Source organism: Lepidothrix coronata, unplaced genomic scaffold (assembly GCF_001604755.1).
Source record: "Lepidothrix coronata isolate B3197 unplaced genomic scaffold, Lepidothrix_coronata-1.0 Scaffold61, whole genome shotgun sequence".
Taxonomy (NCBI): Eukaryota; Metazoa; Chordata; class Aves; order Passeriformes; family Pipridae; genus Lepidothrix; species Lepidothrix coronata.
In genome coordinates, this window is record NW_016690241.1 from 3,521,896 (window position 1) to 3,535,823 (window position 13,928).

The window sequence follows — 13,928 nt, forward strand, 5'->3', positions numbered from 1 at the left end:
AAAGAAAAAAAAACAAAAAAACTGGAGATAAAGAAAAAAACCAAAACCCCAAAAGAACTGGAAGTATTTTATGCAGTAAAAACAAAGCTGCCTAGTAATACTATACTTTCATTTTTGGTCACTTAGACATCCAGGAATTCTGTCTATACACATGAGCCCGTTCAGTGCTGTTTAGAAATTTATTTGGGCAGTCTTAGCAGATTGAGGGAGACATATGCTTGCAATTCTTTCCCACTATAAAACCCGAAGACAAATATTTCAAAATTATTAGGATGCAGATGTAGACTGTATCATTGAAAATAGGAATCAAAAAGCACTGTTATTCTGATTAATGAGTTTAAAACTCATTAAACAAACCAAACTACATCAGTGTGAGCTGAGAACAGTTTAAAATCCACACATGATTTTTAGTAACTGTTCATTGAAGTGATAAATAAGCTACCAGAAAATACTGTCTTCAGGTATGAGGTAATGGAAACTGTTCAACTTACATTTTAAAACATATACACTTACTGGAAAAAGCAACTGTGCCACATATGAACACATTCACATCAGTTTAATTTTTCTGACCCCAAGTTGAAAAATCTGATTTTTTGCCAGGCGGATTAATATAAACTGCAAGTTCCTTAAAAAAAAATGCTGTATGACAAGTGGTATCCAACAAGTGCTGTATCCAACTGGTTTTGGATAAGTTTCAAAATCAAGCCAACTGATTTGAACAGAAGGCAGAAGACAAAGACTGATTGATTCCAGAAACATTCAAGGATGTGCTCTTCTGCCCCACAGCAAAACACTGGAACACTGGAATGCTAAAGACTGATACCAGAATGGCTAAATTACAGATTGAACATTTGTGGAAAAAGTGGGAGGGTATACCTGATTTTTTTTTTTTTAAATATCTCAAATATTTCTGCACAGACCACAAAACAGATGGAGTAGGAGACAAAAATCAGCATACCATGCAATTCTAGTCAAGTGAAAAAGATAGCACAGAAGCTCCCATGTCTCCAATCTGACAGATGTAGCATCAGAAAATAAAAACACCTTCTCCGGGAAAAAGAGAAAATCCTTTTGTATATCAAAGCTAAGGTAGCTATTAGAGCTGCCAATTTCTTTTCAAGATTACAGGACCAAAGACGAAATCAGAAATAAATCCAGGCTGAAGGTAATTTTAAACTAAACTCAGTTACACAATAGCTTCAAAAAAGTAGTGAGCTGAAAAATTGCTGCTATTAGCTGCAAGAATCTAAGGAATGACCAGAAGAGCTTAAAAACTATGCTTTGTATTACACAAAATTAAATGGAAGCTCATAGAGGACTTGGAGAAAACTCGAATAAGGAGTGATGATATCATTAAACAGAGACCTGGGAGACAAAGAAATCTCAAAGCAAGCAGGAGAAATTCAGGTCTTTGTACTTCAGAAGTTAAGACATTTATCTACTTGCTTGTCTGAAATCAGGTTCACAGTACTGTTGTACTTAAGGCTGGATAAGCAGCTGGTATCTTAGCACTCATGATAGGGATGTGTCATGGGATAATGTGTATGACAAGATGCTTCACGGCACCTGAAAGTTGCAGCCAAACCACCTTTACGTCACTGGGATAATATGACTGTAAAACGAAAATCTATCCATGTGACTTCACATCATCACCAGAGGGAACAACTTCTGCTCACCAGCTAGATCAGACAGACTTGTAAACCTACTTCACTCACAATACAGTGTCCTGTCCATCAGTCCTCAATGCCGCAAACACACAGACAGAGATCGGTTTTTTTGTGTTCAGGATTTTTCTGGAGAAATTATCTGTTAAAATTTTAGATGCAATACGCTGTACTTCCTACTGTGAACAAGTTTGAGCTTTCTTTTTTTAATTTGACAGCTTTGCAGAAAAAGAAAACTGATCATCCCAATAGTAGCACCACCAGAGGAGGTCCTGAGAAGCTGCAGACCCACAGCTCCTCCACAGAAATATCAAGCAAAGGCAAAGCTGCTGAGGAGCACTATGAGGAGGGGATCCAACTGCCTGGCCAGAGCAGCTGGGTCCCCTTTACTTCCCAGTCACCTCTGAATAACACATTCCTCTTCCTCCTCCAAGTGTCCGAGTTGCACAACCCAAACACAGGTATTATCATATTGTGAAGAGTTTGTGCCTGACCCTGGTAACAGACTGGCCCTTGTTTTCGTTTTGTGCAAAGTGCACATTTGGCCACATAACAAACACTGTGGGTCTGCCAGGTGAGCAGTGTGCAGCCACTCCCCAGAACACGTCATATGCTTCCGATCAGGTCCTGTGATGGGACACGACAGCAGTCTGCCATCTGATCCAACCCACACACTCACAGTTCAGACAAGACTGGGGATCTGTCTATCCTCTTGTAGATGGTATGTTAATTTTAGCCATGAGAGAGAAATATTTCTGGTTATGTGATGTCAAATGTGCTGCAAGGTCATTCAGAAAGAGTGGCAAGGCCAGATTAACTTGTCAGGCATGCCAAAGTTTGCAGGTCACAGCATGAACTCTCAACTGAGAATACTGTACAATAATTTTCCTCAGGCAACTTATCTGAACAAAAATCCAGGACAATTATTAAGTTAAACTAATGATACATCTATACCACAGTTGATTTTTTAAAAAGACTCTCAGTTGGTTTTGTACAACATAATTCAACAGCAAAATCAGTCTGGACAAGGCACAGGATTTCAGCACAGGCCTATTAGTCTCAATTCTCAGAGCTTATTTTTACATGCTGAAGGTTACCTGGAGTAACACTGTACACTGTTCTGTGGACATACCCCAAAACAATTCCTACTTCTTAATTTTTCTAAAATTGAAGTTCTAGAGCAAAGAATTAATCGCTGTGAATTTGCTACTCTAAAATAATTTCAAAATCTGAATGCAGCTAAACCAAAACATTGTATGTATATATATATATAGTTTATGATCTAAAAATGAACATGAAAAACTTACTTAAAAACACAGATATATTATAAAATAAATGTATTTTATTTAAAAAAAAAAAGAAAATCATGTGGTAAGTTATTTATTCTTCTAATGAACTTCTTCAAGAGTGATATTTTTCCTTTTGGAATAGTTAATGTACACAGAGAAAAGAGGTTAGACTATTTCACCCTGCAAGATAATAATTAGAACACAAGAACCACTTAAGGAGGGAGAGGCTCAAGCTCGATACCACTAGAATGGTCTTCAGCCTGGGCATTTGATGTGAGCGGTTGTTCATCAATAAAAAGCACAAAACCACTTAGAGATCCATTCTGCTCTGCAATTTATTTCAGGAAATAGAACTCTAGTAGTTACACCTGCTGAGCTATAAGATGTTCTGCCAAGAAACAGAGTTTACATTTGAGGATGCTGCATTTCATCCAAAAAAGAAGCATTACAACCCAGAAATCCTGTGCCAAGTAAAGTCTGTCATGTTTCCCTGCCCTGAAAATTTTTGATTATAATGATTTTTTTTACCTCCATAAATACTGAAAATTGTGCTCTCTTTGTTTTGCCAAACTGACTAAAAGTGAAAAGTAACATAAAAATAAAAAACAGATAACAGTTATAAAATGCAAGCATCTAAGAGATGCTATTTCAAACACTTCAATGAAAGAGACTACAGAATTTGTTCAGTTTTGAGGTAAACTCTGCAATTTCTAATGCACCAAAAATCCAAATTTTCACTGGATTAAGATCAGAAATTGCTGCTCACTATATATCAAAACAGTTCTAGTTACTTACAGGGGTATTAGACCACCCTTCATAGTGGTGCCTATTCAGGATCAGATTAAGCCAATTCCTACTCCTCCTCCACCAACCAAAGAATCATTCTCTTGCAACATTACAGACATCAGTTCAGAATAAATAAAAAAATAAATCTCTGGACCTGACTGAAGAACAAGGAGGGTTAACACAAGTGCTTATTTCATAACTTCTGGAAGAAAAAATATATGAAATTTCAAGCACCCCAGTAGACTGAGATTATGAGCTGAAGCAAGAGGAATCATCTTTACATGCTTTAAATTAACCTCCTCAGAAGCGCCTTCACAAGAACGGTGCCATTAAAATTCAAATTAACTGTAATTTCTGTGTGAACAGAAAGTCTGAACTTAATATTGGTAATTTACAACAAATATCTTGTAAATCTTTCACACTACTCTACAACTTCAGGGTAGCATTAAAAGCATATTTCTAAGCAGTTTGAAGCCTAATCCACACGGAGATTGCTTATCTACAAAGCCACCTGCATACTGTAATTTAAAGTATTATGCTGAGAAAAGAGTATGTAGACTATTTTAAGTAGCTTTTCTATGGTTTACAAAAAAACTTTTTTTGAAGTATCCATCACAGAACTTCACCACCCTCAACTAGTGAATCACCCTCTGCTAACCTTAGGGAAAAAAAAAAAGATCCTTTCCCCAGATATTTGCCTGTTTAACAGTAACTCAACTCCTCCCTTGCATATATCTATTTCCTTTTTTCTCATTGTTTCTCACTCCCATTATCCATTTTTTCTCATTCTGTTCATCCTTACAGAGCGCCTCATTCTCCATCCCAGCTGACAGCTTCTGAATCATTAATACAGACAGAAAACAGTAGCAGGAATACTAGCTACTTTGGGAAACTGCACAAGTAGCAGTTAAACTTTACAGCATCACACAGGCTAAGTCAGGTCTAACCAGTATAACTGATATACCGGGTAAACCAGGTGATAGGAGATTCCCCACATGGGATTACACCACATGTTCAAGGACATTTAATTTCAAGTGTGTTAGCACTGTTCAGTAACTGAGTTGCTGTAATTTATTGTGTATGGACTCAAGCCACCCAGGGGCAAGATAAAATGGTGGTTTAACACATTTTACCTTACTAATGGGAGTGGTTAAGAACACACAGCCAGCTCTTATCACCTGCAAGCGACCATTAAGGCATTATAATTGTCCTGGTTTTAGATTTAAGGCTCCTATTCAAAATTTTAAGTGATAAATTGTTAAAAGCCATTATAGAAACGCTAATGTTCCAAGAAGAATTCCCTTAAAGAAACATGTGATTGCCCCTCTCATTTGTGTAAATTGACAGCCTGGGTGTTGACATGATAAATCCTTGGCTGTTGTAGAACCTCATATTGGGATCTCTGTGTGTGCTATGTATGTGTGCCACCACAAAGCATCCTCTGACATGTGCCCTGAAGATGTCAAGGGCAGCTTGTAAATCATGGCACATCCTGTTACATCCCTCCATGGATACTGACAGCATCCAGACTGTAATGAAAGACTGTCCCTTACAGGGCAAATTTTATTACAAGTCTAACAAGTTTAGTACAAGTTCTGGTCTTGCTGTGGTCACTGAGAATTTTATAGCAGACTTGAAGGCAGAGAAAATTTAATTGTCCTTTAAAAAAAAAAGAATGCAGAGGACGCAGACATTAACTTAAAAAAAAAAAAAGCTTTAGACTGAATATGGCCCAAAATGCAGCAAAAACCCCCCCAACATTGGGCATCACTGGTAAGGGAACCAAGAACAAGGCAGACGGTCCTTTGCCAGCATACAGAGCTGTAGCACAGCAGCATCTTGAGCACCATACAGAGTTACTCTCCACATCTGAAGGTCACAACAGAATAAGAGAAGGCAGAGAGACTTAGCTGCTTCTGAGAAAGCAGCTGCCTCATAAGGAAACACTAGAAAGGCTGGGAGTCTCTTAAGAGAAGATGGCTGAGGGGAATACAACTGATGCCTACAAAACTCAGAAGGTAGTAGATACAGTGAATGCAGAACAGGTTTTTCCACAAATCCTGCAATACTAGGCATAGAGAAGAGTTGGTGAAATTAACAGATCAGTTTAAAACCAATGAAGGACAGTACTGCTTTGCACTGAGCACAGTGAACATCTGGAATTTGCTGGCACAAAATCGTGGTGACAGACAGGACCAGCACATTCAGGAAGGGACTTGGCAAATTCATAGACAACAAGTCGACAGACACCAAAGGAAATAATCACACTCTCCAACATCCCTAATATAATAGTTGTGGGTACTGGAGGAATATTAGGGAAAAGAGTGGCAAACTCAGTCATCTGGCTTGCACTAAATTCCTAAATCGCATTTCCTTGCAGATGCAGACACATTACTGGGTTAGATGGCCCAGGTGTATGCTCAAGCTGGACATTTAAGGTCTTAGGCACACTATTATGAAGCAACAACAAAAACCTTACTAGGAATTTTGATCAAATTCAGCCTGGCTTCTGCAGGTCAATAGAAGCTGCAGTTTTTTAAGTCAAGGCTGCTATTCGTCCTTGTAGAGAAAATTCAGTGGATCATTTCAGACTGATACATGTAAGAAGTAAACAGTCACAGGAATTAGACACACATTTACTTCAGAATTTCTACTGCAGTTTCAGTCTGTTCCAGTATAGCTAACAGGCAGAACCTGAAGCACGGCTTGCAAAGCTTATCTTGATAAACAACGGCAATGTCAGACCAAACAATGCTGGTCTCCCTAGATTATATGAATTTTCAGCCTGATATTTTGAATTTTTACAGTGTTGCTTTTTTGGCTTACCTTCACTGCACTGAAGCAGAAAGCATATAGGACAATCAGAACAACAAAGCTTCGGGAAATGCTGTATAGCGCAGATACGAACCCAGCGGCAGCTGAAATACAGAAATTACATGTTAGTTAATTTCTTCTTAAATGAGAAGATGCAATCAAAAGAAAAAATGAAGCAGCTCTTGCATTACTAGAGGTATAGAGATTTAAATCAGATATCATAAAGCTAGATATTAACACCTTCAATGCCCCAAATAAGCTCACAAAACTGTTTACAGCTAAGACTGAAAGGCCGATGCCACGACACTTCCTGGTTTTTCCGTTTTCCTGAGGTCCTATACTATTCCCTGTTGTTACTGAATATTGTTTTGCCAAAATATCAGTATGTCTCTTCATGTTGATACCAAGGAGGAATGCAATGATCTACAGAACTGGCAGTTTTCTAGTCAAACTCCATGTGAAGTTTTCCTCTTTCTCTTTGCTCCTGAGGCACAGGTATCATCTAAAAGCATCCTAACTTGCTCAGTCAACCATGCTTTGCACCATATCAAGACACATAAACGAATATAGAGAGAGAAGGATGCCAGAAGACCTCTTGCTATCACCTCCTTCGAGGGTTTCCAGAAGCCAGGTAGGAAAAGCTGTCAGACAGAATCAGGAGTTCCGAAGTCTCAACAATGGAGACACAGGGGCTGCAAAACCATGCTGTAATTAGGGTTCAACATACACTGGAATCATCATTATGATGATGAACACTTTATATGACACATTATTTCCTGCAGGTCCACTACGGAATTTATAAGACAAAAGGCAAAACATCCCTATCATGTATGCTAGTTTCAACCAGTTGCCAAAGCCTATGTCTACAGTAGCAAGCAGAAGGATGCAGCAAGGGTAGGTCTGTGGAATGAGAGGTGCTAAGCACGTCATATCCATGATATACATGTTTGAGATGTCTTACTGAAGACTGTCCCTAGTCTGGTCCCACAGACTGTGTGCTCATTAGTGTTCAGAGTGCAACAGATGCACCCTACAGTTTCATCCAAATGGAATCCAGTTTGCATGCTCTGCCATCATTCCATGATGTAAAACATGTGGTAAATGGGAAGAAGGAGGAACTTTGTTTCTAACCCAAAATAAGATAACAGTGTAGATGGATCTCAGTCATCTCTGTTACTTAAGCCATAACGAAAAAAAACCCCAAACACACTACCAGTAAAAAATCCCTCTCAAGGGCCTTCTTTACTCTCTGACTGAAATAACATCAAAAAAATCATCACGTATCTTGTTAATATGCCTTACTATGGAAAAATGCAAACTTTGTTTTTATTTTATAAATGGAGTTATAACAGAAAAAAAAATTCAAAGGTTTTCTTTTTTAATAAATATAGTAAGAGTCACATCAGACATGCCAGGAAAAGAGTTCTTTGATATCAACCAAATTCTGCAGCCTAGAGCACAATTTGTATACAACTTTTCAAAAAAATAAAAAAGAAATCTAATCAAGTGGGTCTTATCAGTATTCACCCCACTATCAGATGAATACTATCAGATGTTTGAGTTTTAACATGCACTGTGCTTTGAAAAATGCAATAATGTATTCTAATCTAAGGTTATAAGTCCAGAAAGGGATCACTCAGGCTTCAGATTGCTACTTACCAGAACCTCCAAAAAGCAACATATCTATTTGTTCCAAAAGATATATGCAAAAGGTGTTGATTTGAGGGAAAAGTCCAAGCAGAGAAATTGCAGGAAAGCAATATAAAAACACTAAAGAAAAAAAAAAAGGCATTTTAGAACACAGTCATACATCTCAATATATGGAAAATAGAGAAACACGCATCTTACCAGAATAAGAAATTGTTGCCATAAATTCTGAAAACTTTTCAAATGAGCATACCTTTACCTTAGCAGCAGTGATTACACTTTCCTTCTCATGTATTCAAAACAATGTTATTTTACACATAAGAAACTAAAGCTCAGGGGTTAACTTTGAGTTTGGATAAAAGCAGTGGCAGAGAAAATAGCATTATGTAGCCTCCTTAATGCTTCTCAAATAATTTCAAAGTTATATTTGTTCCTTTTAAAGTACAGAAATTGTAATTTGCAGATTTTGGAACTTCTTCCTTAAATCTGAGATTGTTTATGCGCACCTATAACAATTCAATATAAACAAAGAAAAAATACTTTAATGGCTAAGATTCTAAATATCTTGGCTATCACAATATCCTGCCTCTGCCAGAAATCGACAGCAGACACTTATAGCAGCCCATAAAAATGGGACAAATCTATAGTGAAACTTTCCCGGAATATTGCCCCAGCTTCCAGACATATGGACTTTAACTCTGCAGTAGGGAAAGAACACTAAAAACAGGAAAGAAACTCAGGGGTAAAATCCAGTCTGAAAACATTACATACTCTCTTTCTAAACAGAAATGCTGATTTAAATGGTTGCCTTACAGTCAAGAAAAAGCAGAAGTCATAATTCTGTCTTTTGTTCTGTTCATTTTCATCCACTCTTCCTTCCCATCCCTTTACTCTTAGCTCCACCATAGAAAATGCTAAGCAAGGCTGTCTAACAAAGCATTTAAAAACACACTTGACCCAAGTCTCCAATACTGTAAACTTTCAAGGATGCATGCACATGTTTAATCATACCCTTACTGCTTCATTACACTAGTACCAGAATGTTCTGAGTGGTGATGGACAGAGATGTGTGTCAGTCACTCTTTCTTGTAAACAAGTATGTGTTTGTTACTTTTTATATGTTAGGAAGACTGTATCCTATTCATTCTCAGAAAAAGTAAATTAAACAATCACAAGTACAACTTATTCTAATTCCCCCCAGTCAGATTTTTAAAGGTAACAATAGGATTTATGTTCTTTGCTGAATGCTAATTTCACATTTCCCAGCTCATTTTACTAATGAATCTTGTGCTAAAGGGAAACTATGCACCAAGTTTGATCTGACAGCTTTTATCTTCCTCTTCTTATATACTACTGCTATCTAATATTGTAAATCTTGCTGAGGAAGTCAAACACAGGAGAAAAAATGACTTGCTCAAGTGTTTTAACACAGACAGCACTCGCTTAAGTATACTCACACTCACAATGCACCCTTCAACACTACTTCCTGCTGCTGGTACAAATTACATATATGTAAGAAAATGAGGGAATACGGTCATCTCAATCTTTTATATGCAAATGTCAACATTAATTTCCTCTTCCTTTATTACTCTGCATTTTTTTAGATATTCCCCCAAACCATACCAAGCCAACCAAGGACCTCTCTTGAAGATGGACAATGGCATGACAAAACAGAAAATTGCTTAGCAGGCAGTATAGAACTTGCCATGGGATCAACTATCCCAAAAACTCACTGCTGAAACTCATAGGTGATCTTGTTCCTCGGACAACAGACTAGCAGAACTGCCAGAACTCATCTTAGACTACTGACTTACAGTCCAAATGACTGCCTTTGCTGTAGCAACCTCAGAAAAAGTGGAATAAGAGCAGTGGAAGGAAGGATGAGATTAGACAGTTGAAGTACACCAAAATACAAAGAGACAAATGTAAACAAGGAGGGAAAAGTTACTTGACTACGAAATTGTCCTCAGCTCACCCTCTCTATATTAAGACCTTGAACAATCCTAACAACTTCTTTAGCTAAGGTAGCTTTGTTTATCTCAGCCTGCACAAAGGAGTGCAGAGAGGAAAATAAACAGTTTGCCACCTACAAAAAGATGGAATTTAGGAGCAATAGTGTCCTTTGTGGGAAAGAGACAATAAAAGTAACTGACTAATCCTTTAGAATTAGAGAATTTGTTTAAGCATCACACATTTCCATACAGAACACCTTGAAGACCTGGGCCACAAAGAGATGCTTATGTGACCTGCTGGCATTTAATACCCCAGTTCGAAGGCTTCCTCTAAACAAACACCTATCAAAGCAATGTAAGAGGGTAACACAAATTTTAACTTTGGAAAATTTGGGTCTTTTGAGAAATGTAGAATGGCAATGTCACCGCAAACATTTTAGAAGTTTAGAAAATTATTAACTAAAAAAAAATTACACATTTGAGTATTAGTCCATTTGCTGTGTTATAATACATTTTTTTCACAAGGAAAAACAAAAGCATTATTTCAGTGAGAAATAGTCTTTTTGTTCTCCCACTCTTGAACATAGTAGAGGATAATATTGATCAGCTTCCTTCCCCTGAGAGAAATTTGTTAAAAGCAGCAGGCAGAGGACTTGCTATCACAAAATTTTGTCACCACCTGATACTTAGTCTTCTGAGATGTCTGCCAAATAACTTCGTCTATTGAATGTTTAAATGATTTCATCACAAGAACTATAATAAATTAAATGCGTAACTACTTCTATCACTAATCACACCTGTAGCACCCAGTGACTGAGGTTGGCTCTGTCTGTACCTTTATTTGCACTTCATATGTTAATGTAGCAAAAATAACGTCAGCTGAAATAAGAAATTCAAGATGAAAACCACAGGTAGAATTAAAGTCATGACTTCCTAACTAATGTAATTATAAATCAATAGCAGAATTACCACCAATTTAAAATAAAACAGAATCAGATCATAAGTAGGTCGCTTGCAAAGAAATGGACCTGTTAAAAACCCCATTTGTAATTAATCAGGTTACATATCTAACAAATTTCCAGTTATTTCCTTTTATAATCTTGTTGCAAGACTTTTATCAGAGTATGCTATGCAGCATCACGTTAGTTCCGTGGTAAGTTCTTTGTATGTTTTCCATCCCTTTTGCTTCTTACCATAGTAAACACCTGAAATAGAAGACTTTTCCTTTCATTGGTATTTGTAATGTACAGCCAAAAATCCCTTGATTTCCAAACATATAAACTCTGAATATCACAATAAATTTTGATAAAAATATAAAGTAAAAAGTCACCATAACATGATAAACCAACAGAAAGAGATCAAAAATACCTAGCAAATAGGCACAAATGCAAAACGATAGTAACAGTTCATTGGTATGCAGTGGGACTGACTTCCCCCCTGATTTTATTGCCCAAACCAAATACTTCTGTACCTTCATTACCTAAGAGATTCTATACTCAAAGTGCAGCAAGATGCTGGAGGATGCCAGACTGCCATGGCTTACAGAGGTAAATGCACTGTGAACACTTGCAAGGATTTACGGCAGCCAAAAGTTGGGGCTCCCATAAAGACAAAGCAAGGAATAGCCAAAGCATGGCACCAGACATCACTTGAACAAACATACCTTGAAAAACAAGAACAGGGGACAAGCAAAGGGAAATGGTTTCTTCTCCCCAGATGCTAGCTGGGGAGATGAGCCTGTATTTCCTCTCTCCCCCACCTCCTCCAGGCTGCTTCAAGAACATGCTCTGCTATCTCTTTTGAGGTCAGCCAAAATTAACACATTTATAACCACATTTCATTTTCTTATAGTGGTTGCTATAGTTTTTCATTTATCTCTATCCCAAGTGTCATCTAAGATTCTTGTTGAATTATTTATCAGCAGTTTTACTGCTAACCTTTGACAGACAGAGAAAAGAAGATTTAAGAAGAAACTTTAATGAGACCAAAGGAAATGAAATAATGAAAGAAGCTAACTAAAATAAGTGAGATACAGGTTTTCATATTCCCTGGTTTCTGGTCTGAAGAATTGGGAGTCAATGTAGCCATATAAAGGATGAGGAGGCTTTCCTAAAACAGTATGCCTTTCAGGGAGTAATAGTCTGACTTGAGTACAGCAAAACGCAAGTACAAGAGTCACAGGTGAACAAAGACCTCAAAGGTCATGCCCTCTATATCACAAAAAGTTTTTTCTTCTACTACAGTAGGTTTTCTGGGTTCTAAATTCACATAACAACAGACAATCTTTGGTACACTACAACACAGCTTTTGGGCAATTTAATCACTTTAACAGTAAATTTTACATCGCCTGCCTCATACTTTAACAGTGTTGCACTACTGACATGAGTCCAGTTCAGCACTTGTATCTGTGACACAACTGGTGTAACATTGCAGTTATAGACTGCAAGTGTGGTGTCCAGCAGGAAGAAGTGTCCTGACAGAACAGGGTAATGTCAGCTGTGGCCACTCCAAATTAGTGCTAAGGGATTGTCAGACCTATTTTAGGGTAATATCTGAATATCCCCAACAACCTCAGAAGATGATTCCAAAAGGACACAGGTTGAAAGCTATTGCAGAGTGGCTGCTTCACACCATCTGGTCACATGGACAGTATGATTAAACCAAACCAAGAAAAATCGTGTTCTTCATGAGCAGAAGAACGTCCACCTGAGGACTTGGCATGGATTAGCTTTCAGGCATTACATTTAAAACTCAACTTACTCTGCAACTTACTCAACTTACTCTTGCTCCATACAGACAAACCCTTACAAAGAGTAACTGCATTTCACAGATGATGTCTTTTGCTAATAACATCAGTGACTGTTAGTTTTCTATGGAGACATTTCTATGATCCTCATTTCATAAAGAATTCCTTTTACATGAGGGAAGGCTGCCAGCTGCCCCCATCCCTGTCTTAAGTAATTGCAAATGTTTCTATCAATTTGACTTGGAGTTGTGCCTCCATAAACACGCATTTGATTGCCAACACAGGAAAACACAGACTTCCCCGGCTAATGCTTAATTCATTTTTATAGTCCTAGGAAAAATACTGACTCACCTATTACATGGTCTCTGGCTGATTGGAGAGATCTAGGCGAAAAGAGCTTCAAGCCATACATTGTATAAACAGGAGGATTAGTGTCTTTAGATCCAGCATCTAGCAGCAAAATAAGGCCACACAGTATACAAAAATATACAGGTCTGCTGTAGATTATGATTTTATTGTGTCCCTGGAAGAAAAAAGAAAGAATCTGAATTTTGTATTCATTCTCCTACTGTGCACACTGCATTGAACTAGAGAGAGGGTCAGGGGTCAGACAAAATATTTTAATGACTTATACATAATAATTAGTAACAAAAATGCTACAAGGTACTTTTTCTTCTCCAGAGAAAACTTTCAAAAGTCACAACGAGCAGTTAAGACTGACTTCAGCAATCATTTATGCTTTTGAAAATCTTATCTTCTGGACCTTTCAAAACATACTATTTGCAGGAGCCAAGCAAAAAAAAAAAATAGTAGAGCACCTCCTAGGTGCAGTGTGAGACATGGAGATTGATTTTTTTGCATCAATATAATTTAATTTTTTTGTTACTTTGAATCACTTGACAGCAAATCAGCATCCCCTCTGGAGGGAGTGACACTCATCAGCAGTTTCTGGTCTGCCTCTCATGAAGCACTTTGAAATTATGATCCAAAGGAATTAGGATGTGAAAGGATTCTCATCTGATGTCTTTCA

At 37.6% G+C, this 13,928-nt stretch overlaps 1 protein-coding gene across 1 annotated transcript in view; it reads right to left on the reverse strand.

Moving 5' to 3' along the window:
- The window catches only part of PCNX2 (pecanex homolog 2 (Drosophila)), a 156,568-nt gene that overhangs the window by 92,192 nt on the left and 50,448 nt on the right, over nt 1-13,928 (reverse strand). The window contains exons 13-15 of the mRNA XM_017817517.1: nt 13,250-13,421; nt 8,213-8,323; nt 6,566-6,657 (exon numbers count right to left, since the gene is read on the reverse strand). Of these exons, the coding sequence (XP_017673006.1) occupies nt 6,566-6,657; nt 8,213-8,323; nt 13,250-13,421 (375 nt within the window). The remainder of the gene's footprint in view (nt 1-6,565; nt 6,658-8,212; nt 8,324-13,249; nt 13,422-13,928) is intronic.